Source organism: Abramis brama, assembly GCF_963993115.1.
Source record: "Abramis brama genome assembly, chromosome: 10".
NCBI classification, from domain to species: Eukaryota; Metazoa; Chordata; class Actinopteri; order Cypriniformes; family Leuciscidae; genus Abramis; species Abramis brama.
Window position 1 is genome coordinate 6821220 of NC_139972.1, and position 26233 is coordinate 6847452.

At 39.5% G+C, this 26233-nt stretch overlaps 2 protein-coding genes across 2 annotated transcripts in view; both read left to right on the forward strand.

The window, feature by feature from the left end:
- The first annotated feature begins 5422 nt into the window (after window positions 1–5422).
- Window positions 5423–26233, forward strand: part of LOC311090795 (uncharacterized protein) — a 61626-nt gene continuing 40815 nt past the window's right edge. The window contains exons 1-2 of the mRNA XM_084126328.1: window positions 5423–5546; window positions 7808–7890. The gene's annotated coding sequence lies outside the window, so the exon portion shown is untranslated. The remainder of the gene's footprint in view (window positions 5547–7807; window positions 7891–26233) is intronic.
- Window positions 8531–18110, forward strand: LOC311090798 (uncharacterized protein). Its single transcript, XM_084126334.1, has 3 exons — window positions 8531–9582; window positions 15350–15595; window positions 15901–18110. The coding sequence occupies exons 2-3, from the start codon at window positions 15511–15513 to the stop codon at window positions 16740–16742; spliced, it is 927 nt and encodes a 308-aa protein (XP_083982460.1). The 5' UTR covers window positions 8531–9582; window positions 15350–15510; the 3' UTR covers window positions 16743–18110.

Here is a 26233-nt window from a genome sequence, read left to right on the forward strand (position 1 = left end):
AGGTGCAATAATAAGCCCTATGGGGTACGTTAGTGTAGATTGTACCTTGGGGGACAGAAATGGACTCCTACTGTACCCTTTTTCTGACAGTGTATGGGCACTTTATTTTCTTAATTCTAAAGTGTTACAATGTTAATCTTATTGTTGTCAATTATTGTGGGTATAACTCTAGATCTGAGAATGATCAGTTATTATTTTTTATGAAAGATAAGCTTGCTTATTAACAGTCAGAATTTCCAAACGCCTGCTTACTGATTGGTGGTGACTTTAATGTTGTCTTAAATGAATCCCTTGATAGGTGGCCACCTGGTCGCCCAACAAATTCAAACTCTGCTTTGAAAGCATTTATGAATAGGTTCAAGCTTATAGATATATGGAGGGCCAATAACATAAATGATAGAGTGTACATATTGGAGCAATAAAAATTCATCTAGACTAATCACACCCCCCTCCCGCTTTTTTCACGTCAGTTTGGGTGACTTGTATAAATCGTGCAGATCCGAAGAGTTTTTTTTTAAGGAAGGGGAGGGGGGGTGGTTTGAGAGGGTCTGATTATAATTTAACCAACAGTAATTCTGGATTGCGTCCACCAACAAGTAAATAGGAAATAAGCGAATCAGAACACTGCGCGCCAAACCAGCAGTATGTGCGCAAGCGTGAACCACTAGTGTTTCTGTCTCACTCTGGATCTGCCACTGCATCACATTTCTCTCTGCGTGGCGTGGAGTGTCCGTTTTTATGTCGGCTCTCATGTTAACTGGTTAGGGCTTGTGTTAGAGCACAATGCCTGCGTGACACACACTTCTCGAGCCGCGCCGAAACCGCGTGCTACAAATAGAACCGCAACCGACGCCTATTTTTCACGCGACACGCACGAGTGTTGGAAGTTTTCAGACAAAATAGAAGGCGCAAATACATATTAATAAATTACATTTTGATGTAAAATGTCAAGTCTCTCGGTTTTGACAAATGCATATATAATTGTAATTTAAAAAATAGGCCTAATTATTGATTTTCAAATATTGCCCCTGTCAATAGGCCTATAGAACGAAATATTCTGTAGCCTATTTTGCCGTCAATACTGCCGACGTTGTCTTTGCTGTATCAGGCTATATATATTATGTTTAACATCCAAATGTAGATGGTCTGTCGGCGCCACGCAGTCGCAGACAGCACGTGAAGTTCGTGAACACCGAATTCCCTTTTCTTTCTTATCTATTTGTGTTTGAACAGACATGTGCACGAAAAAATAAGCCAGTGTCCGTCTCAACGAGTTTCCCCGTAAACGCAGTCAAAATAAAACGGATGCGTGTCATTACCGGTATTAGATACGTGCATTCGTCTTAAAGGGACAGCACCCAATATACCTGCAGCTGTTTTTGTCACCAAAGTTAATCAAACAACAAAAGAGAAAGAGAAAAATCACGTTTTGTCAAAAGATAAACTGTATTAATACTTAATACAGTTAATTTACCTGAAAAACATAAAGCACTGCTTTATTTCTCGTGTATTTGTGTTTTATTGTATTTATATTTGTATTTTGTTTATTAGTTTCTATGCAGATGCACTAGGCCTACCCTACACAATTACCCCAATCATCCTAGAATTATTAATTCTTTACAAAAAGAGCTATTCAAATCATCAGGTGAAATTGTTTTCAGGAAGTAGCAGTAAAGCAAGAAGAAGAAGTGCAAGATAGTTTTTCTAAATTTCATTTGACTCTATGTGCATATAGGGGTGGGTTGGGGATGGTGACAATGTAGTATCTGGATATTTGCCGCGGGACGAGGGCTTCGATTACCTCTCTCTTTTTTGACCATACATATGTTTGCACCCCTGATTGTGGCTGTATCCCACAAGCTCATTGTGGCCTCGTTGTGGGAACGATACACACCTGCCAGCAAGAGCAGACCAATGTAGGCCTGTAAGTCCACCCAATCCACCTCTTTCCAGGACTTTCCAAACACTCGTTTCCCCTCTAATTTGGTCATATCAACCAGTGTCTTTTGAGTTTCCAGAGAAAAAAAAAAGCTCAAAAGCTGACCTGATGTTGTCTACACGGGAACATGCAAATCTTGTTGGACCAGGGATCATTTTGATCACATGCTCTGCAGGTGCTCTCCCTGGTGTACGAGTAGTTGTAGGTGCAGTCCAGATAATTTACCCATTTTTTGACTCGTAAGTGACTTCACCAGGATCTTCCCCATCGGTGTCCTCGTAGTCCTGGTCAAACTCTGTATGATCATCTGTTTCAGATGCTTGATCAAAGGATTACTCCAAATCACAGTCTGGCAGGTCTCCTTCATCCTCACTGGATTCCAGTAAAAGATCCATGGTCTCTGCACTAAACCTCTTTGTCATTGTGCTGCTTCAGAATGAACTGATGAAATAACTGCCACTGAGGTTTAGGTAGCAAATGCTGCAGACATGTTTGGTGTGGAAGCATCAACAAACCTTGCAGTGCTGAATGCTTTGTTTGTGTTTGTGTGTGTGTGTGTGTGTGTGTGTGTGTGTGTGTGTGTGTGTGTGTGTGTGTGAGCCACATTGAGAATATTGTACAGGATCACCCCTTCATTTTTGTGTATGCATGATATGCATTTTGTTGGATCTATTGATTTTTATTTGACAAAAAAAATTGCTCTGAATTACTGTTTTTCCCATTTATTCCAATGGGTGCCCATTTTTGTCCACAAAGGCGAGATTAAGTTATTTTTTTCATAAAATCTTAATCGGCACCAAAGAATTCATACTGGAGATAATCCTTACAAGTGCTCATATTGTGACAAGAGTTTCACTCTCTATATAATAATATACAACCTTGTCAAAACACGATTTATAACAGCAAATATATTCACTAAACTATCATGTAATTAATTTAGCTAATTATAAATTATAAATTCAATAACTTTCCAATTACAGATCTGGTCCTGTGGGCGTCAGTATCACACAGTGATCACAGCTCACACATGCAATGAAGCCCCTCCCACAACAATTCACCAATAAATACTGGGAATATTCCCATCATCCTACAAGAGAAGGACAAACTCCAGGAGTAGCAGCTGAAATCTGTGTGACTGTTAAAGATGGAGTTTATTAAAGAGGAGATTGAAGACATGAGAGATCCAGAACCATCCAGAATAAAACATGAAGATACTGAGGAATAAACAGGTTGGTGTCCATTCTTGATTCTTCATTGTTGACTGCTTTGGTGGCTGTGAAATATTAAGTATATTGATGATAAATTATTTAGAAATTCATCTAAATTATCCTAATCTTGTATATAGCAGTGTGTCAAATACATTTAAATTATTCAAATTAATGAGAATGATATAACAGCCCTTCAACATCAAAGATATGATACTTTATACTAAAAAGTATAACCTACTTTTTTCTGTTTTCTGTTTGTGTTCACTTGAATTTTCCTTGAAATGATCCTCCTTAAACGGATTATAACTACTTGATATGTTCATTCTAGATCAGATGGAAATACCAGAGCTAAGAGAAGAACTGAATGAAGTAAAGAAACACTGAGACTTCAAAACTCAAGGATCAAAAGCCAAAAAGCTGCACTCCTGCTCTTGTAAGGTAAGGTTCTGTCCTGCTGTCAGTGTGGAAAGAGTTTCAGTCAAAAAGGAAGCCTTAAGATACACATGAGAATTCACACTGGAGAGAAACCGTATCCATGCACTCAGTGTGGAAAGAGTTTTACATCTTCATCCATACTCAAGTATCATCTGCGTATTCACTCTGGAGAAAAACCATTTAACTGTGATCAGTGTGGTAAAGAGTTTATTTCTTCATCACATCTAAAACAACACCTGAAAGTTCATTCAGATGAGAAGCCTTATTTGTGCTCTCTCTGTGGAAAGAGTTTTTCATGGCTGGAAAGTTGTAAAAAGCACCAGAAAACACATAATGAAGTGAGAGATCATGTGTGTTGTGACTGTGGGAAGAGCTTTATTACAACTGGCCAACTGAAACTGCATCAAAGAATTCATACTAGAAAAACCTTACAAGTCACTCAGTCTGGACACCTGAAATCACACGAAAAAGTACATACTGGAGAGAAGCCGTACGACTGTACTCAGTGTGGAAAAGATTTTATTTCATCAAAACATCTCAATCAACACCTGATAGTTCATTCAGATGAGAGGCCTTATGTGTGTTCTCTCTGTGGAAAGAGTTTTTCACAACTAATCAGTTTTAAACAGCACCAGAAAACACATGATGAAGTGAGAGATCATGTGTGTTGTGACTGTGGGAAGAGTTTTACTAGAGCTGAATGTCTGAAACGGCACCAAAGAATTCATACTGGAGAAAAACCTTACAAGTGCTCATATTGTGACAAGAGTTTCACTCAGCCTGGGCCACTGAAATCACACGAGCGAGTTCATACTGGAGAGAAGCCGTACGACTGTACTCGGTGTGAGAAGAGTTTTAGACATTTATCAAGCCTTTATGCTCACATGAAAAACTGTTGCAAGTGATCGACATTCAGGTAAATACTGCAAGATAAAATTTTGAGATTGTCTATTTTTTTTATTTGTTCAAATGAATGGAAGACTAGAAAGATTTAAGAGTTGAAGCTTCAAAAGTGTAAAAAAAAAAAAAAAAAAAATGCCCAAAACCTGTCTATCTTGAATTAGATATATTCATGTACTTATTTACTAAGTTTACTATATTGTCTTCTAGTACATGCAGTTATGAGAAATATCATGGAAAATCATACTGTCTTGACAAAAAGCGTTTAACTGAGATTGTTTAAACTGAAAACAAGTGTAATATGTGTTTGTGGAAAGAGTTTTTCACTGCTGGACTCTAAACAGCAGCAGAAAATACAGACCATGAGAGAAATCATGTGTGTTTTGAGCCGGACTCTCCATTGGTCTAGACTGACTCTGTCCTGCTGTTTTCCCATATATCAGCTTGATTGTAAATGTGACATTACGCAACTGCTCCGTGACCAAGTTAACTTGGTAACTTAAAATTTTAGACAAATAAAGTTTGTCAACAAAAATATCTATCTTTTTGTTGATAATGATTGACTAGTAGCAGCCATAAATATTATAGCAAAGTGTTATTTTTAATTAGTTAACCTTATTTTAAAAAGAAGACAAATCGATTTCCAACTGTTAAAAGTATTTTAGAATGTGCAGAGAAACAGAAAGGCAGGGAATATTTAGTAGGTTTTTCGAAAGAAACTGGATTGGACGAGAGAATATACTGTAAAGGGAATTTAGTAGAGTAGGTGGCAGTAATGCAGCAAATTGGATGCAAGCTGCCGTAAAACCCCAAAGAAGAAGAAGCCTTACTTTCCCTGACTATTGCCTTACTAAATGAACTAACCCTTTGAATACAATGGTATAACATGCGGCCCCTTTAAGAAACATGATGACATCGCGCACTGCGCCTGCGCAGAAGAGAGAGGCGAGAGAGACGAGCTGAAACTTTCACCAGTTGAGGCTAAATATGTCACTGTTAACGATCGTGAATGAAGGACAAATGTGGAAGATTTTCACTGGATGCCGTATATTTCCAGTCTGCAGGTGAGCGATGTTCCCAGATTACAGAGTTTAACATTAACCAGCTCCAGAGTACAAGCCCTCATATCGTGAATAAGGTTTGTCTGCACTGGAATCACACGAGCGAGTTCATACTGGAGAGAAGCCGCACTAATGTGGAGAGAGGTTTATACTTTCAAGCTCTGTAGTGAATCATAAAGAAGCTTTATCCAAGTGTCACAGTGAGCAAAGTATATCCATTCATCCAGTGAGTTTGTTTTTAGGTACCTGAGTGTTGTGTTAAAGTAATGGCACCCTTTCTCTAGAGCTGTGTTCTGGATAAATTGAGAATCATGATGTTTTGTACATATAATATAAACCACTATTCTAAAGACAATTAAACCAAATAACATGTCATTCACTAGAGGCTTTGACAAAAAGCCAATTTTTGCAAAACAGTCTTTTTATTTATAGACTAAATATTTAAATATTTTTTTATTATTATTTTTTAAAATCGGTTTTAATTAATTATTACAATGACTCACTCACTTGTTCCATAACTGGATGTATCAGCGTTTTTAAACGACTCTCATGAATTAAATATTGTTTAAGGATTGTTGAGAATTGGGCATAACAATAAAAAAAAAACATGAAAATGAGCAAATTAAGAGTCTAACAAACAAAATTACAGAGCCAGAACATTTAACTGAGCTGCTGAAAATCATCTTTATCGGATTCAATAGTCCCTGTTTTCACTTCATTCATTATGGTAATGTCTGAGATCTTCTGTAAATTGGCACATCAAGCACGTCATTAGTGTCAGACAAACTACAGGATCATCACTTTATGTGTTAATCATCTATCGATGTGTGTTTTATGTTTTACCCCTCAGGTTAAAGTACATGACTAAAAATACTATTAAAGACTACAGAAACCACACCTGCAAACTCTCTTTCTGACACTGAAATACACCATTCACGTGATTAGTGCAAATCTGGGGAGTTTTTATTTGAATGTATCTGAAGAGAAATGAGTTTAGATGGCATCATCTTTTATTTTTCCTCAGTATGATGCCTAGTAGTGTTTATAAGCGCAGTGCTGCTTGTGTTCAGGAGTAACCGCTGTATTTCTGCCTTTTCCCATAAGTGCCTGTCAGAGATAAATTTGCATTTTCATGATCATTTATAATTTATAATCATTTATTAGGCTCAAATATGAGATTCATCATCATTTTATAAAAGCGTTTGGTTTTTAAAAACTGGTATTATTTGAACTGCAAAGTTGTTCAAATAATTTAGGCTAGCATTTTACAAAATTGCATTTTGTATGTAATGCATTTTACATTTTACTATTTTACGATAGATATTAGTGTTGTTTCAAAATAACTTTGCCACCTAAACAACATTTTCTTTTTATGAGTACATGGTAGGGCTGCACGATATTGAAGAAAATTGTGCGATATGCGATACGATAATGCTTAAAGTGTGTAAAATAAACTTAAATTATCTTTAAAATATATTTCAAATTATATAGGGATGTCCCGATCCGATCCATGGCATCGGTATTGTGCCGATACTGGCCCAGAACGCTAGATTGGATACCGGAGGGGAGAAAAAAATAGATCCGATACCTATTAGGGGTGGAACGGTACGTGTATTCATATTGAATGTAAATTCGGTACGTGCGTCACAGTTCGGTGCATGGATTTACACGGAGAATACACGGTATAAAAATAAATAAAACACGCGTGCACATTAATTAATGTAATGCGGAACTACTGTTAGATACACGCAGAGACATACGCGGGTTCTTTAGGGACACCTAATCTGTAGCCCCGCCTTAGCTCTGAACGCTTCTACTTCGCTTCAAACACACGCTTTATCATTATACGCGCGAATGGATTCAAACTGTTCAAGCGTCGAACTAGACGCGATAGACGCGAATTTGACGCTCTATTCACGTTTGGTGTGAACGCAGCAAAATGAGCAGGCTACGATGTCAAGATTGCAATGCTGGAATGTGTGTGTGTCAGAGAGAGAGAGAGAGGCACGTGCGCGATCGAACAGTGGAAACATAAAAACATACTCCGTCGTTTTGTTCATACAGGTGTTGTCATGTACTGTAATTCATAATGCTACCTCTAGGGACGTTGTGTTGTGAGAGGAAGAAGTAGTGGGTAAAAAACAAAGGAAGAAGTAGTGTGTGCTTAGTGCTAAAAAACATGTGAAGTTACTGTTCAGAATAAATGAGAGGTCTTGAAGATATACGGTGTCGTGCTTACTACTAAAGCCGTGTTTCCACCGCAGGAACTTTCCCCAGGAACTAGGAACTTTGGGCTGGTACTCGATGTGTTTACACCGCAGGAACCAGGGTCTAAATGAAGTTCCGGGTAAATATTTCCCCCTCCGATAGCCCCTGCTCACGAGGTAGTACTTTTTCAAAGTTTAGGAACTTTCAGGGGTGGGACTTGAGTTGTGTTAAGCTGATTGGTTGTGTTCACGCCGCATTTTGGTTGGATGACTCCACGCAGCATTTTATTTATTTTTAACCTCCCTTTTTAAAACATCTATTGCGGTTTGTGTCGTGCAGTAAGAGTTGTCTGTCTACAAATATGGAATTTAATAAAAAAAACTGGTGGACTGGCGACGAGTTTCAGGCTTTATTTTGTGGAAGAGGAAACTTTCTGCGCGTTCGTCCCAGCCATTTCACGGTCAATGTCCGCAATAGCTGATAACATACAAATTTTATATCTAACGTTAGCATTACAAGCTTACTGAACATGCTTTATCAGTGCTCGTCTCTTTTCTGCCACAGCTTTTATTATTAAGTCATTATGTTTACACATTGTCATCTATTGCAAGGCACTCCAAACCATGTTATAAATTTACTATAACAGGATTGAAATAGCGCTTTGAGGTTAGTAACAAACAACTATTTACAAGACTGTCACTATTTATGATTGATAGGGGTTCAGGCTTTTTTTAAGCGTATTTGCGAAAGAGGAAATTTTGGCGCGTTCGTCCCAGGCATCTCACAATAACTGATAACATACGTTGTCTAATTTTATACGCATACGAGTTTTCTGAACACGCTTCAGTATCAGTGCTCGTCTATTTTGTTTTGTTAATTACCTCGTTAGTGAACCAATACATAACTGCAGCACAGTTTGAATCTCCTCCATACTTATTATAAATGTGGCGCTCAAAACTGATTACTGTCCGTCGCAGACTGGGAGGAGCAGTTGCGCGCAGTTTACCTTCCCGGTACATTAGACCGCGGTGTAAACGCAGAAAGCAACCGGTCTGGGGCAAAAAAAGTTCCTGGGAAAAAAGTTCCTGGGACAAATTGTTCCGGGTAATTTCGGTGGAAACGCGGCTTAATACAAGATCTAACAAATTGGCGACGAGGATACTACGTCTTGCATAACGTTACTGACTTTCAATCATGTCTGTGCATGTCTCTGCACCGTCAGTGTTCCTGGCTTGCCCGGGAGAGCCTACCATGCCATTCGACATGTGGTTGCGCATGTTCAATAACTATCTAACGGTAATCAATGCAGTGGGCGATGCATGGCCTGAAGCTCGGAGGAGGGCTACATTACTTCACTGTTTAGGCGCAGAGGGTCAACGGATCTTTTATGCACTGCCAGACACCGGTGAGACATACAATTCCGCTGTTGATGCTTTAAAAAAACACTTCATGCCCAAAGTTAATGTTGTCGTGGAGCGGCATACATTCAGAAAAAGAGTACAAGCTTCACACGAAAACATTCAACAGTACGTTGCTGCTTTACATGCACTCGCCGCTAACTGTGACTTTGGTGATAAAGTGGATGATATGATTCGCGATCAACTGCTGGATAATTTGCACAGTGATGATATTAGACAGAGACTGTTACTTGAGCCGGACCTGACATTACAGAAAGCAACTACCCTTGCAACACAATTAGAAGCCGCGGCTGAGCACGCAAAGAGAATGACGGCCCACAGAGATGCTCCAGTGCGAGACGTACAAGTCAAGCCACATCATGTGAGAGGGAAACACCGTTCACGTCCGACTGCTGCCCCCGCTTCTTCGACCCGTAAGTCATGTTTCAGATGCGGTTCAGACAAACACCTAGCTAACTCAGCACAGTGCCCAGCTGCAAAGGTGTTTTGTAAATTATGCAACAAGAAGGGACATTTTGCTCGTGTGTGCCATTCAGCCCCAGCGAGTGATGTGCGCGAGGTGCAAGTGCATGACGTCACAGTGCTGTATCTAGAGAATTCTTCCGAAGTACCAAAGAAACTACATTGCGAAGTGACTGTCAATACTCCTGCTTCACTTGGTACCACAGTACAATTCGTTGTGGATACAGGTTCTTCTGTGTCTATATTGCCTCTTCACATTTATAAACACCACTTCAGTGCCACACAATTATCAACACCTGCCATCCGTCTAGTGACTTATACACAGGAATACATACCTGTACTTGGATGCCTGCAAGCACAAGCGTGTGTATCAAATGTGTCAGCTGCTGCCACGTTCTTCGTTGTGGATAAAGGGACTGCTTTGTTAGGCATGGACTTGATTTCTGCCCTAAAACTTCAAATAAAGGGTAATAATGTCTGTTCCTCGGTCATGGCCACCAATACCACATCCCTGACAGATACTGAAATAGGATGTGTAAAAAACTTTGTCCACAAGGCAAAAATTGACCCCACAGTAAAACCTGTGCGTCAGAAATTGCGACACTTACCTTTTGCGGTCCAAGCGTCTGTTTCAGCTGAATTAGAACGTCTGCTGAGAGCAGGTGTCATCGAACGTGTGGATGCTTCAGCCTGGGCGTCCCCCATCGTTGTTACTGGGAAGAAAACAGGTGGGATACGAATGTGTGCCGACTTGAGAGAAGTTAAAGGAACACTCCACCGTTTTTTGAAATAGGGCTTATTCACCTTCTTTCCTACATTTAGATAGGTGGGCAAATGCATTTTTGTCTCCGTGCATGCATTGTTTTAGTTTGACAGGGTCGGCGCTAGCTTAGCATAATGAATGGAATCCTTTGTTGCCAGCTAGCATGTCCTGAGTAAAAGTGATATAAAAAATAAATAAAAAACACCTAATTACTTCTTGTGGCCTGCGTATTCACAACAAGTACAAATAGTGATGCAGATTAACACTAGGCGATATCCTAGGCAGATATTGACTTGGGACTATATTAGGGGGAAGCATAGGCGAAGCACTGCTACTTGGGCGCAGAGATATCACGCCCAAGTAGCAGTGCTTCGCCTGTGCTTCCCCCTAATATAGTCCTTAATATATAAGTCAAAATCTGCCTAGGAAGTCGCCTAGTGTTAATCTGCATCGCTATTTGTACTCGTTGTGAATACGCAGGCCACAAGAAGTAATTAGGTGTTTTTTATTTATTTTTTATATCACTTTTACTCAGGACATGCTAGCTGGCAACAAAGGATTCCATTCATTATGCTAAGCTAAGCTCGCGCCGACCCTGTCAAACTAAAACAATGCATGCACGGAGACAAAAATGCATTTGCCCACCTATCTAAATGTAGGAAAGAAGGTGAATAAGCCCTATTTCAAAAAACGGTGGAGTGTTCCTTTAACAAAGCCGTCATTACTGACTGTTATCCATTACCACACATTGATGAAATGCTTACCAGCCTTAGTGGTGCTACAGTATTTTCTACTATTGATCTGGCTAATACATACTATCAGCTTCCCCTGCATGAGGAGTGTAGAGATATTACAGCTTTTATCACTCATGACGGCCTGTTCAGATTTTGCAGGGTTCCCTATGGCCTGGCGTCGGCACCTTCCGCTTTCCAAAAGATGATGGCCACCATCCTGGAGGGTGTACCAGGTGTCAAAAATTACCTGGATGATGTTATCGTGTATGGAGAAACATCTGAGGAGCATGACTTGAACCTCAGTACTGTATTGCAGAAATTGAAAGAGTCGGGCTGGTGTTAAATGATAAAAAATGCAATTTCAAACAGACTTCACTGCGGTTTCTGGGCCATGTAATCAACGCTCATGGAATCCTACCTGATCGAGAGCATCTGGATGTTGTCCGTGAAGCTCCGCCTCCATCTGATGCAGCATCTCTGCAATCCTTCCTAGGATTAGTGTCTTGGTACTCAAAATTCCTTCCTGGGTTTGCAACAGTCGTTGCCCCAATGTGTGAGTGCGCTAAAGAAAAAGGACAATTTTCTTGGACGCCGGCTGCTCAAAGCAGTTTTGAGAACATTAAACAGATGCTTGTGTCCAGTCCGGCCCTTGCCATTTATGACCCCACACTTCGTTCAGTCACTGAACGTGCCAGTGACTACGGGTTGGGTGCAGTGTTTGCCCAAGTGCAATCAGACGGAACAGGAAAAACCAGTGGCTTTCGCTTCCCGCACGCTCACTGATGCTGAAAAAAAAAATTCAATAGTGGAGAAGGAGGCCCTGGCATGTGTGTGGGCTACTGAAAAATGGCGAACGTACGTGTGGGGCCATCGCTTTACACTTCGCACAGATCACCAGGCACTCCCCACCTTACTGACTACAAAAGGCATGGGGAGAGCCGGAATGCGCATTGCTCGTTGGGCAGCACGTCTGCTTTGTTTTGACTATGACGTTGTTTATCGGCCGGGTTCCCAGAACCACACAGCAGACTGCTTGTCTCGTCTTCCCATACCGGCACTTGCTGACTCCTTTGCTGATTTAGAGCCTGAAATAGTTGCATTAATTTCCTCAACATTATGTTCTCTTTCAGTGACTGATTTTGAAACTGCCTGTGCTGCTTGTCTTGAACTGGAAAAGCTGCGAAAGCAAATTACACATGGCTGGCCACCTTCCCTCAAAGCAGTGAGTCAGGACATGATTCCATACTTCAGAGTGAGAGATGAACTCGCAGTGAAAGATGCTTTCATTTTCAGAGGGACAAGGTTGTTAGTTCCTGTAGCCCTGCGACACACTTTGATTTCCTTGGCACACAAGTCTCACCAGGGAGTAGTCCGCACAAAGCAGAGGTTGCGGGATCTTTACTGGTGGCCGCGGATGGACTCTCAGGTTTAGTCGACTATCGCTACATGCATCCCCTGCCAGTCCAATGACAAATCTGCTGTGACGCATCCAGCACCTCTGCAGCCAGTTCAGTTTCCTGAGGTTCCATGGAAAAAACTGGGTCTGGATATAGTCGGACCATTTGAAACAGCCACCCCAGGTTGCAGATATGCTATAACGCTCACAGACTAACATTCCAAGTGGCCTGAGCTTGCATTTGCTAGCAGTGCAACTACTGAGGATGTTGTCAAATTTCTGAGTACAGTTTTTAGTCGTCATGGCAACCCAGAGTGTATCGTTACAGACAATGGTACACAGTTCACCTCAACTGTCTTTGCTGAGTTTGTGAAGGAACGAGATATAAAACACATCCGTACATCTGTGTACTATCCGGCCTCTAACGGTGCTGTTGAAAGATTTCACCGTGCACTGAAAGGCTGCCTTTACATGGGGAGGGCAAATGTGATCTTGCTGCTGTCCGTGAACGTGAAAAAGAAACAGGACAAAATGAAATTATACACTGATCACAAACGCAGTGCTCGCAATCCTCTCTTTGGCGTGGGAGGGAAAGTGAGAATAAGGTGTCCTCGAGCAACCCCAAAGGGTCATCCTAGATTTTCTGCTCCTGTAAGAGTAGAGAAGAGAGTGGGACCCAACACATTCCTCCTCAGTGACGGAAAAAAGTGGAATGCTGCTCACCTGGCATACTCGCCTGGATTGACTGACTGTGCCAGTAACACATTACAGCAAACACCCAACACTATACACAGTTCTGTGAAAGTCTTGCGTATGAGACGGAAGCCTGTTTGGCATAAGGACTATGAGATACCCTAAACAGGACTGTTTTACATCCAAGTTGCACAGGTGTAGCTCTCAATGAGAAAAAAATGGTTCTGAATGAGTTAATCGCTCTTTGGTTTACAAAAGTGTTTGAAGTAACAGTAAAGGAATGTTATTAAATATGTTCAAATGTCAACTGACAAAATGTCTTTTGAGCATTCATGTATTGGTGTTAAGAGTTTCTAGTTAACAGAGATGTCACTGTTTCACATGCATTGAATATAATGTACGGACTGTTACTGAATAGTTGTCTAGGTTGTCACATATACTTTATTCAGAGTACGTGTTTCCTTCTGTTGAGTTAAGAAGAATGTTTTACAAAGAGGGGAAATGTTGTCATGTACTGTAATTCATAATGCTACCTCTAGGGACGTTGTGTTGTGAGAGGACGAAGTAGTGGGTAAAAAACAAAGGAAGAAGAAGTGTGTGCTTAGTGCTAAAAAACATGTGAAGTTACTGTTCAGAATAAATGAGAGGTCTTGAAGATATACGGTGTCGTGCTTACTACTAATACAAGATCTAACAACAGGACATCATTAAAACTGCAAAAAGTGTTTAGTCTACTTATATTTGTGTAAAACACAACATTGTGCTTTTGTCAAACTGTAAACTCTTGTGAAACTGTAACCTACAACTGTCACCCAACCAAAATCTCACACGCACACACACACACACACACACACACACACACACACACACACACACACACACGCGCTGTTTAAAAGCAAAAATTATCTCATCTTTTGGACATTCATCATATTGCATTGGTTTTCATTTCTAGTCTAAAACACTAATCTGTTTATTTTTAAGTTACACATTCTACATTGATTAAAAAAGAAAATCAAATGTGTTTTAATGGTAGTATTATTTTATACAGAAATAAATTATTTATAATTCAGATGAGAATAACGTTAAAGTTAATTAAAATTTTAAGGAAACAAATATATTGATTTGAAATATAGCAAATTAATTTTAAATTCATTCAGGTACAATTACCAAACATATCTCAAGGTCTTTTGAATAAAGGGTGGCAGTCTTTCATTATCAACTGTTGTTGTGGACTATATACTGGAGAAGTATTTGTTCTCCATTTGAGTGAGATGTTTTTATGTGGCTTATTGAGCAAAGTGCTTCCATATATTTTATTAGTAGTAGTATTAGTTCAAGAATAAAATAAAAATATCGGATTGATATCGGTATCGGCAAATAGCCAAAGCTGCGGCATCGGTATCGTATCGGAAGTGAAAAAGTGGTATCGGGACATCCCTAAAATTATATAACCTACATGTGTGTTTCACATTCTTTTTGTGACAAGAAAACATCCCTACAACTTCTGAAAGTGAACATCAGTGTTTTACTGTAAGAAGTGTTATTTTGACATCAGTGTACACCACAGGTTCAGGGTTTCAGGTTATCCTACATTAGGTTTATTTAACAACAGAAACTGAATAATCAAATGTAAAAATAAAACACTGCTTAGTTTTCACTGCATTAATTAAATATATACTGATTATTATTAAAGCTACAAAAGTTATTCAGCCAAAAGCAGTGAGTGATTTTCTCTTTGTCTTTTGTTCATGACCCCAGTTATTGTAAGCCGTTGCGATATGCATATTGTTTGCTGCTAGGGTTGTAATGGTATACCGGTATGGCGGTTATTGACATGTGCGATTATCATATCATGAACATTTGCTTATCCGCGGTTTTGGAAAAAAAAATTAAACCAGATCTCACCTGTGCATATGTAAATTTCTTAGGAAATTTTTTTAACAATATAAAATATTTTGGCCGGGGAAGTTTCTGAAATTTGGTTGTTTTGACATGGATGACCCTATAGATCTGTTTTATATGATGATAATATACAACTTTGTCAAAACACTATTTCTAACATCAAATATGTTCACTTAACTATTAAGTAATTAATTTAGTTCAGTATAAATCCAGTATCTTTACAATTCCAGGTCTGCTCCTGTGGGCGTCAGTATCACACGGTGATCACAGTTCACACCTGCAGTGAAGCCCCTCACACAATTCACCAATAAATACTGGGATTATTCCCATCATCCTACAAGAGAAGGACAAACTCAAGGAGTAGCAGCTGAAATCTGTGTGACTGTTAAAGATGGAGTTTATTAAAGAGGAGATTGAAGACATGAGTGATCCAGAACCATCCAGAATAAAACATGAAGATACTGAAGAACAAATAGGTTGGTGTCCATTCTTGATTCTTCATTGTTGACTGCTTTGGTGGCTGTGAAATAAGTAGTATATTGATGATACATGATGTAGAAATTCAACTAAATGATCCTAACCTTGTATATAGCAATGTGTCATACATTTTAATTATTCATATTAATGAGAATTATATAAAAAAACCTTCAACATCAAAGATCTGATACTTTATACTCACACAGACAGAAACCTATTCTCTTGTTGTCTGCTTGTTCACTTGAGTTTTCCTTGAAATTATCCTCCTTTAACTGATTGTAACTACTTGCTGTGTTTATTCTAGATCAGATGGAAGTAACAAAGCTAAGAGAAGAACTGAATGAAGACTTTAAACACTGTGACTTCAAAACTCAAGAAACAAAAGCCAAAAAGCTGCACTCCTGCTCACAGTGTGGAAAGAGTTTCAAACAAAAAGGAAACCTTAAGACACACATGAGAATTCACACTGGAGAGAAACCGTATACATGCCCTCAGTGTGGAAAGAGTTACACATCTTCATCCTTACTCAAAATTCATCTGCGTATTCACTCTGGAGAAAAACCATTTAACTGTGATCAGTGTGGTAAAGAGTTTATTTTGTCATCACGTCTAAAAACACACATGAAAGTTCATTCAGATGAGAGGCCTTATGTGTGTTCTCTCTGTGGAAAGAGTTTTTCAAGACTGAACAGTTTTAAACAGCACCAGAAAACACATAATGAAGTGAGAGATCATGTGTGTTGTGACTGTGGGAAGAGTTATACTAAATCTAGTCATCTGAAACTGCACCAAAGAATTCATACTGGAGAGAAGCCGTATCACTGTACTCAGTGTGGAAAAGATTTTATTTCACCATCATATCTCAAAAAACACCTAACTGTTCATACAGTTGTTAAGCCTCAGTTGTGTTCTGTCTGTGGAAAGAGTTTTACTAGAGCTGACAATCTGAAACATCACCAAAGAATTCATACTGGAGAAAAACCTTACAAGTGCTCATATTGTGACAAGAGTTTCACTCAGTCTGGACAGCTGAAATCACATGAGCGAGTTCATACTGGAGAGAAGCCGTACGACTGTACTCAGTGTGAGAAGAGTTTTAGACATGTATCAAGCCTTCTCATTCACATGAAAAACTGTTGCAAGTGATCAACATTAGTTTGTATATCAAATACATTCAGGCAAATTATGCAAGATAAAATATTGAGATTGTCTATTATTATTATATATATTTTTTTAATTAATGAAAGACTAGAAAGATTTAAAGGGGTGGTATAATGCTCTTTTCACAAGATGTAAAATAAGTCTCTGATGTCCCCAGAGTGTGTATGTGAAGTTTTAGCTCAAAATACCCCACAGATATTTTTATATAGCATGTTAAAGTTGTCCCTTTTGCAGGGTGAGCAAAAACACCGTTTTGTGTCTGTCCCTTTAAATGCAAATGAGCTGCTGCTCCCGGCACAGAGAGCGGAGCTTCAAGAGGTTGTGTCCTTTTACCTCACACAGACATGCTCTGAAAATTTCTAAAACTTTTAGCCTTTTATGTTCAAACCGGAGTCAGAAAGATGTAGAGACTCAAGAAGAAGTGACAACATGTAGACAACATTTCTGAATGGTTAATTGGTGAATTTGTGTATCTTATGTGTAGTTATCTTCTGGTCATTGATTAGCATATTCTGTCTTGATAATCTATAAATTGCGTTCCGGGGGCGGGGTTTATGTAAATTTGAGGGTTCATGATGACACTAACCCGGGAGGAATGTTGTGTAGTCTCTACCAGTCATTTGTTGTAGTCCTTAAAAAGCGATTTCTGTAAAATAAAACATCTCCCTTTGCTTTGAACTTTGAGCGTTGTAACTTTGCAGATGTTGTTTATGCTCAAACAGCAACATTACACACTAACTGAAGTTAGAAAAGTGAAATCATATTCAACCATCATGTCATACTTATTTTCTAAGTTAACTATATTGTCTTCTGATAGTAGCCTACATGCATTTATGAAAAAAACAAACACAAAAAAACCCATCTTGTCTTGACAAAAAGTGTTTAACTGTGATTGTTTAAACTAAAAAAAAAAAAAAAAAGTCTAATATGTGTTTGTGGAAAGAGGTATTCACTGCTGGACTCAGATATTCAAGATATTGGGGTAACAAATATGTAATTTTCCTCTGTTTTTATATTTATATGAGGAACAACTCAAGCATCATACAACCAAACAACATAAAATCAAGAGTGCTATTTTCCTGAATATCAGCTTGATTGTAAATGTGACATTACGCAACTGCTCCGTAACCAAGTTATTAATGAGTAACTTAAAATTTTAGACAAATAAAGTTTGTCAACAAAAAAGATAGATTTTGATTGACTAGTTACAGCCATAGAAATTATAGCAACGTGTTCAAAATGTTTTTTCTAATTAGATAACCTTACTTTAAAAAGCAGGGAAATCGATAGCCTTACTTTCCCTGACTATTGACTTACTAAATGAACTAACCCTTTGAATACAATGGTATAACACGCGCCCCCTTTAAAGGAACACTCCACCGTTTTTTGAAATAGGGCTTATTCATATTCTTTCATACATTTAGATAGGTGGGTAAATGCATTTTTGTCTCAGTGCATGCATTGTTTTAGTTTGACAGGGTCAGCGCTAGCTTAGCTTAGCACAATGAATGGAATCCTTTGTTGCCAGCTAGCATGTCCTGAGTAAAAGTGATAAAAAAAATTAAAAAAAACATGTAATTACTTCTTGTGGCCTGCGTATTCACAACGAGTACAAATAGCGATGCAGATTAACACTATGTGATTTCTTAGGCAGATATTGACTTGGGACTATATTATGGGGAAGCACAGGCGAAGCACTGCTACTTGGGTGCAGACATATCACGCAACACATGAAATCCCACGACTTCTGTCAACATACCGGTGTGCAAGGAGTCAAAACACAGAAGAACAACACGCGTGATCTGCACCGAGTGTCTTCGCTTTTGGATTGTTTATTTTGAGAAGTTACAGCTACAGTTACAGCAAACATGGTAATTACCTGCGTAGCAAAAGGTTGTGAGAACAAGCAAAGGACATACACGAATGTAATGTTTCACAGAATTCCATCGAATGTGGAACTGAGAAATAAATGGCTAAGTTAGCTACTCTGGAGATCTGTACTTCAACGCCTCTTTACAAAATCAAACCGTATCGTGTTTGCAAAGAGCATTTTGCACCGGAGGACTAAGTTACTTTGAAAAAATGGAATATGGGCCCAGAAAGACGGTACTACGTCTGAAACATACGGCTGTCCCATCCCATCTATTTTCAAAGCACAGGCAGAACAAAGTGCACATGTAAGTTGTCTTTTATTACTCTTCCTTATGTTAATCTGTGTCTTTATTCGGTTGTAAGATAGATGCTGAGAAGCTGTATAGACTATGGTTCAAATAACGTTAGCCTCCTCTAGTATAACCTCATGTTGAATTCAACCTGTTTAGCATGAACAACCAAACTAAAATAAAAATCGCTGTTATCGTTACCTGTAAAATGAAATGACCGAGGGCTAAGTTAGCTATATTTCTCTCACCGAGTTAGGCTCAGGAGTTTTAGTATAACTACTATGAGGAGAAGGCTACAAGCAGTTTACTATACATGTGTCATGTTTAAAATAATCACTTACTCTGTGGACAGCTGTCCATTTGGTCCATTCGGCGTGGGGCGTTTTTTCCAGTTCACTTTATCACACCGGAAAAAAAAATCGAGTACTGCCGGATGGATCAGCGCCATGAAATCCTCGGTAGCTGTGACACAACTGCAGGCACGCTCATCTGACACGTTGAGCCTGGTTATCGATGGCAGTAACTTATCCCACTCGCCACAGCACAGACACTCTATTTCAGTCGGCATGTTCCCCCACATTCACACCACCAGGTCGTGTTGGCTCTCATCCTCACGTCCTCGGGCTGTTAAGCGATCGCAACCTCCGCCTGTCGTTCTATTTCCACTCATTTTCTGTAAACTCTTGTATATAGGTATGGTTCTGGCTCACACAAAATCAGCCATGTTCATCGCCATTCATGTACTGTAGGGAAAATAGCCAGGCAGCTACTATTCACACCGGTATGTTGACGGAAGTCGTGGGATTTCATGTGTTGCGTTATATGTCTGCGCCCAAGTAGCTGTGCTTCGCCTAAGTAGCCGTGCTTCGCCTGTGCTTCCTCCTAATATAGTCCCAAGTCAATATCTGCCTAAGAAATCACATAGTGTTAATCTGCATCGCTATTTGTACTCGTTGTGAATACGCAGGCCACAAGAAGTAATTACGTGGGTTTTTTTTGGTTTTTTTATCACTTTTACTCAGGACATGCTAGCTGGCAACAAAGGATTCCATTCATTGTGCTAAGCTAAGCTAGTGCCGACCCTGTCAAACTAAAACAATGCATGCACTGAGACAAAAATGCATTTACCCACCTATCTAAATGTATTAAAGAATGTGAATAAGCCCTATTTCAAAAAACGGTGGAGTGTTCCTTTAAGAAACATGATGACATCGTGCACTGCGCCTGCGCAGAAGAGAGACGAGACGAGCTGAAACTGTCACCAGTTGAGGCTGTAAGTGACGCTGTTAACGATCATGAATGAAGGACAAATGTGGAATATTTTCTCTGGATGCCGTATATTTCCAGTCTGCAGGTCAGAGATGTTCCGATTATAGAGTTTAACATTAACCAGCTCCAGAGTAAATGCCCTCATATCGTGAATCACACGATCGAGTTCATAGGCTACTGGTTTCAAGAGTTTCAACGGTTAAAGCACCTAAAATCACATGAGTGACTTCATACTGGAGAGAAGCTGTAGGCTACCACTGTACTCAGTGTGAGAAGAGTTTCAGAGATGCAACCGGTTTAAAAAGTCATCTGCGTGTTCACTCTGGAGAAAAACATTTTAACTGGGTTTAGTTATCAGGATTTAGATTGTTCACCTTCTGTTTGCATCTTCAGTTTACACAGCTTTCCCATGTCGTTCTTTGTTTCATCTCATTCACCTGTGGCTCGTTAATTAGCTCAATTAGTTCCTCATTTGGTCTTGATATAAATACTCATTGTTTATTCCTGACTTGATTTTTAGTTGTTTGACCCCTAGAGTGAAGGTATGCGTTCACCTTGAGAACTTCCTCTTTGTTTCCAAACGCAATGACTTCAATTTTGTCTTTGTTTAACTGAAGAAAGTTTTGGCACATCCAACTGTTGACTTCATCAATGCATTGGCACAGGGAGTCAATGGGGCTGTAATTTCATTAATCAGGCGATAGGGCTAAGTAGAGCTGTGTGTCATCTGCATAGCTGTGGTAAGTAGAATAAATATTTTTATTCTTAAATACATGCAAGTGAATGTGTTTTGTCATTTAAGAAACCTTTATAATGATCATGATTGTTAGTTGATCTATAACGCATAATGGGCGCCATGTTAGTAACCGCAGTTCAGATAATTGTATCTGTCAGATTTAGGCCTACAACACGTCAATTCATCCACTTCTACCGAAATACATTAAAGTAAAGCCCAATTTATACTTCTGCGTCGAACTTATGCCATAGCTACGTCGTAGGCTGTGTTTAGCGCGCGTACCCTTCAGCGTACCCTGACGCGCACCTCTCCAAAAATGTAACAACGCGTCAATTCTACGCGGATTATTGTGCGTCAACGCGGACAACGACGCACAAGTATAAATTAAAACCAACGCGTTGCCTACAGCGTAGAGACTCCGGCGTAGGTCCGACGCAGAAGTATAAATTGGGCTTAAGTGGCTGGTGAAGTGTGAGAAGAACAGAGTAAATTTTATAGTTACCTACACAATGCGTACCTAAACACATCATCAATTTATAATTGAAAGGATTGTTATTGCCGCTTCTATAGACATCAGTGTGTATTTTACAAACAAAAAATTGTTTTGTTGTTTTGCTAGTACTTATGTGTATTTAAATGTCTGAAACCTAAAATAAACCTTATGTGGTTGAAAACACTGAATAGTTGTGATATAATATGACAGCGCTGAGCGCTAGGGGTGTGAACCGACACTGGTCTCACGGTTCGGTTCGATTACGATTATCATGTCATCGATTCAGTTCAATTCGAGATCACAATGCATCGCGATGCACCGCATCCTCAATTTTAAATTTTACTTCAAAGTGATGTGTGTGTGTATATGTGCGCGCATGTTCGGGAAGTCGCAGTGACAGAAACAGTGACATTCCAGTTTAAGTTTCAAGGGAGTAAAGCTTGTTTATGCCATTAAGAAAAGGAAAATCTGTCAAATAAATTTTGTTTTAAAGAAATGTTCATTTAAAAGCAGCGCTCATTAATCAGTGTATTATGTTACCATTAAAGATGCACGCATCAACCGTTGCTGAATCCGCTGTTGAAGGTGACGATCATCCATTTATAATCACGCGTAACAACACAGAATAATTGTAATTTGACCATCGGGTGCGGATACTTAAATCAGAGAAAATTATTGGGGCGGGTGGATAATTTGTTTTTGGCTGTGGATTCGGGTGACGTTGGAGCTCATCCGCGCATCTCTAAAGCAGTCAGATTCTGCCAGGCGTTAACAGCTCGGGTTGAAAATGGCTAACGTGGTTTATCAAGTTAGTGGTATTACCTCCTAAATATTCTATTTGTGCGTAACATGAGCGCACACAGCGCTTGTCTTTTGCAGGTCGTGCTTACCAGGTTGTTCATAAAAGCCGAAATGTGCCCAGATGTAAGCTTTTAAAGTAGTTGGAGCATTTTTAATTTTCTCGCACTCGCGTCTCGCCATCCTCTGCCATTGAATGCTACCACGACAAAGCACGTACGCGACAAATGACGCCAGAAAAGTGTCAGTACATTATAATCGGTTATGGTCTATTACTGAACCGATACCGAATCGTCCTCGTCTGCATCGCGATGCATCGTAGAAACGATAAATTTTGACACCCCTGCTGAGTGCGTCTGTCTCTGGCTCAGCGCCAGCCAACACGCGGACGCAAATTTGAATTTAGAAGCATTACAGAGATAAACGTATAATTTAAGGTAACAGAGATTGTTTTGGCTTTATAGCGGTTCTTTAATAGTTATTTTTCAGCTAAAGTTAGTTTTGATTGATTTGCTTCCGTAGCAACGATCATTTGTTATTAAATTAGGGGCCGCTAAGACGACACCATTCTCTCTACGCAGACTTTAAACGCGAACCTGTGAGAAACGCTGATGGCGTTCACATGCGCATTAAGAATTGGTTCTATAGTTATGTGCGTTTGAATATATGTGTGCAGGTTTGTAATTCCCTACAAACCAAGCGTAAACAAAGTACTGGTCTTTCCTTATAAATTTTGATACAGAATTTTATTTTATTTTGTCTCTTTGGGGTAGGTACACAAAACAAATTTTCTTTTAGTGTTACTTTGGGGTAGGTACGCGAAACGAATTTTCCCGACAACGCTTTATCTGTAGAGTGGTAAAGGGATCCTCCATAGGGAGAGACTAGTTGGCACTTCAGCACTGCGTTGTCATCGGGTCCAGGCGAAGTTCCTTTGTCAGATCTGGAACATACAATTGTTTTAATTTAATTTAAATTACTGTAGTAAGCCATATATTGCCGAAAACTACTGTCTACTGTCAGGAGCAATTTGAATCATTTTGATATTGCAAATAGTTGAAGTTACAGTAACATGAATACTGCTTGGTTTGATGTGTTGACGCACAACTTTAAAAAACGACTAAAAACCCCTCAACCTTTTAGTAGGGATACACCAAAATGAAAAATTTGTGCTTAAACCAAATTACTTAATTTTTTTTTTATTTATATCTATTTTTAAATGAGTTATTAGACTTTTTATATTAAATTAGGGATGGGCATTTTTCAAAAATATTGCATTCGAATATTCGGGCTCATAAAAATCGAATATTCGAATATTCGTTTATTTAAATGACGTTTAACGAAAAGACGTTATTTTTTTTTAAGTTCATTTTTTTAAAAGTTTTTGTCACCATTCCTGAACAAGCTTACGAATAGGCAATATACACAACAAGCTTACAATATATGTTAAAGTTTTCTTTTAGTTGAAAACATTAAACAGTAGGCCTATGTGTAAACAAAAAATATAAAGAACAAAAGGATTTAAGCAGAGTGGGCAGTGACATTTATAGTGCTGATTGCGGTTATCACACCTGTGACATTGGCACAAGAAATTTCCTGATCTTTCGTCCCAGAACTCCCCCTCGCTGGGAAAAGATCCTCAAAAGATTTGGAGTGTACTCGTCAAGCTTTTGGAAGAATTTTGAAATCAAGGGCACAGTTGTGAGACGTGCAAATTCAGCACAGACCTAAAAAACAAAAAGGAGATAAAGAAGTCACAGTTTTACAGTACACATAAAATTCAGTGTGCAAATAGAGCCTAAAATGAACCTTTACCAAGCAGTAAATGAGAGTAAGAATTGGTGTTGGTAAGAAATGTAAAAATTCCACTTACAAGCATTCAGCTGAGTTACCTCATTTTCTTGAAACAAAGCCGGCCATCTGTTCTTGAAATCAGCAGTGAGTGGAGATCCTTGGATTACTACTTGTCTCCTGAGCGCAAAGGTACGGTCCATTAACCGCTGCAATATTTGCTCATTGTTTTTCTTTTTGACCTCAGAGAGAATGGAGACTCTGATAGTCTCAAGATTGTCAACAGTTTTACCTGGATGATACGATGGACAGAAGTTGACTTCAGCCTTGCGGGCTTTCTTCACTCCAAATGCCGGGTTTGTGGTGCCCTCGGGTTTGTGCTTCATTGAATTAATGGTCACTTCAGAACAACCAAGATTCCGCAACTTTGTTCGGCAATTTGCCATTTTGTACTTAAGACTGATCTTCCAGCCGCTGCAGCCTGTTACCGATCCCGGTTCTTTGAGGCAAGGGTGCTGTCTTATAAGAGCTTCAGCCACTTCACTGAACTCTGAATCTGACAGATAAACTTTGAATTTAATGATTTCTTCAGCAAGTCCGTCCAAAATTCCTGATTTGAGCTTGGGATCTGGATTCAGCAAAGAGCCATTTGTTCTGTGAGCTACATTGCCTTGTCCCAGTCTAATTTCTGCATCGTAAGAGAAACGGGGCACAACAAAAGTGGTTGGCCAGGAAGACTTGGCATTTGAGGCTGACCCTAGAGATGAACTACACAATGCTTCAAGGGAGAGAGTAGGCGATAGTTCAGAGGATAATCTCACGGAAGATGTAGAAGAAGACTGTATGACTGTCACACAATGAGGGCGATGCTGATAATGCTCTAGTAGATTCATACAGTCTGATCACCGTGAGGGTGCTCTTGTTCTGTACATCAGTTGTAGATGTCAGGTTTATAAATTCATTAAAGTCAGTGTCCATAAACTGAAGTCTAATTTCTTCCCTCAAATCACACTGTGTCTTGATTTCTTCAATAAGTTCTTCCAGAGAACAAGGGACACCATGCTGAAGTGTCAATTTCTGAGCATTGTTCTCTCCCAGGATTATCCGCAAGATGACAGGGGAGGTCATTATCACTTTGACAATACTATTGGAACAAGAAAAAACAAACAAACATACATTTGTTAAAGCTGTCATAAGTACACACATTTATTCAAAACAAAAAACAAAGACCAAAAGAGCACCTGTTACACATGAATTTGTCTTTTTAATGACACCAAACGAAGACAGCCAACCTTGTAGTCAGCCAGTGGGTAGTCATCAGCCAATTCACAGAGTTCAAGAAAGAAAATCTCCTGTGCGGGAGAAGTAGTGAGTTCAAAGGCCCTAAAGTGCTCCCTATACCATCCACACAGACCTTTAACTACAAAACACAACCTCTTCTGAACAATGCACAACTGAATAATCTCTGCAAAATCAGGGAGCCCGCCTAGAGAGCGGCAAACAAGAATCATGCCATTTCTGTAACAGAACCCTTTACTGGTGACACTTGTGGCAATCTGGACAAATTCAGTCTCTGGGTACTTGTTTTTGATGGCCTGTGTTATTTCAGTTCTTAAGACAGTCAGAGGAACTGTTGAAACACTCGATACGTCTAGTGCAGATTTTTCAAGACTGTCAGACTTCAAACAGTGGGAAATCATGAACTGGTGCTTTGTTGCTAGTGTAAGGGGGACATTCTTAAAACAATTGGTGTGCCGAGCAACTTGCTTGAAAAAGCTGTGCTTGGCTTCGAAGCGCATGGCCCAAAGATGCACAAGTGGACCAAATGACTTAATAAGTGCAGGATAATGTTCCAAGAAGTGGTGTTTAGGTATTAACCTCACATCAGGGAAAACTTCCAATCTTGCAACCAAGGTACGCAATTGACTCATCAGTGTGAACCGGTGAGACCACAGGCTCGACGATATCTTTAAGGTCCATAAGCACCAGCCATGCTGGTTCATCTTCTGGCACCATGTGTCCAATGAGGAATGGAAGCAGTCTTATCAGGCTCCAGTTCTCATGAGCATTGCCTCCAATAGTTTTACAACTAAACATGGAGCGAGGGATTGCATGGGGTTTGTCTGTCTTGTCTGTCCATTTGTAGGGGAAATTTACAATACGCTCATTGAGCAATTCAAAGTTGAAGTACTTCTTAGATATAAGCAATGCTAAACAGTGTGCAAGT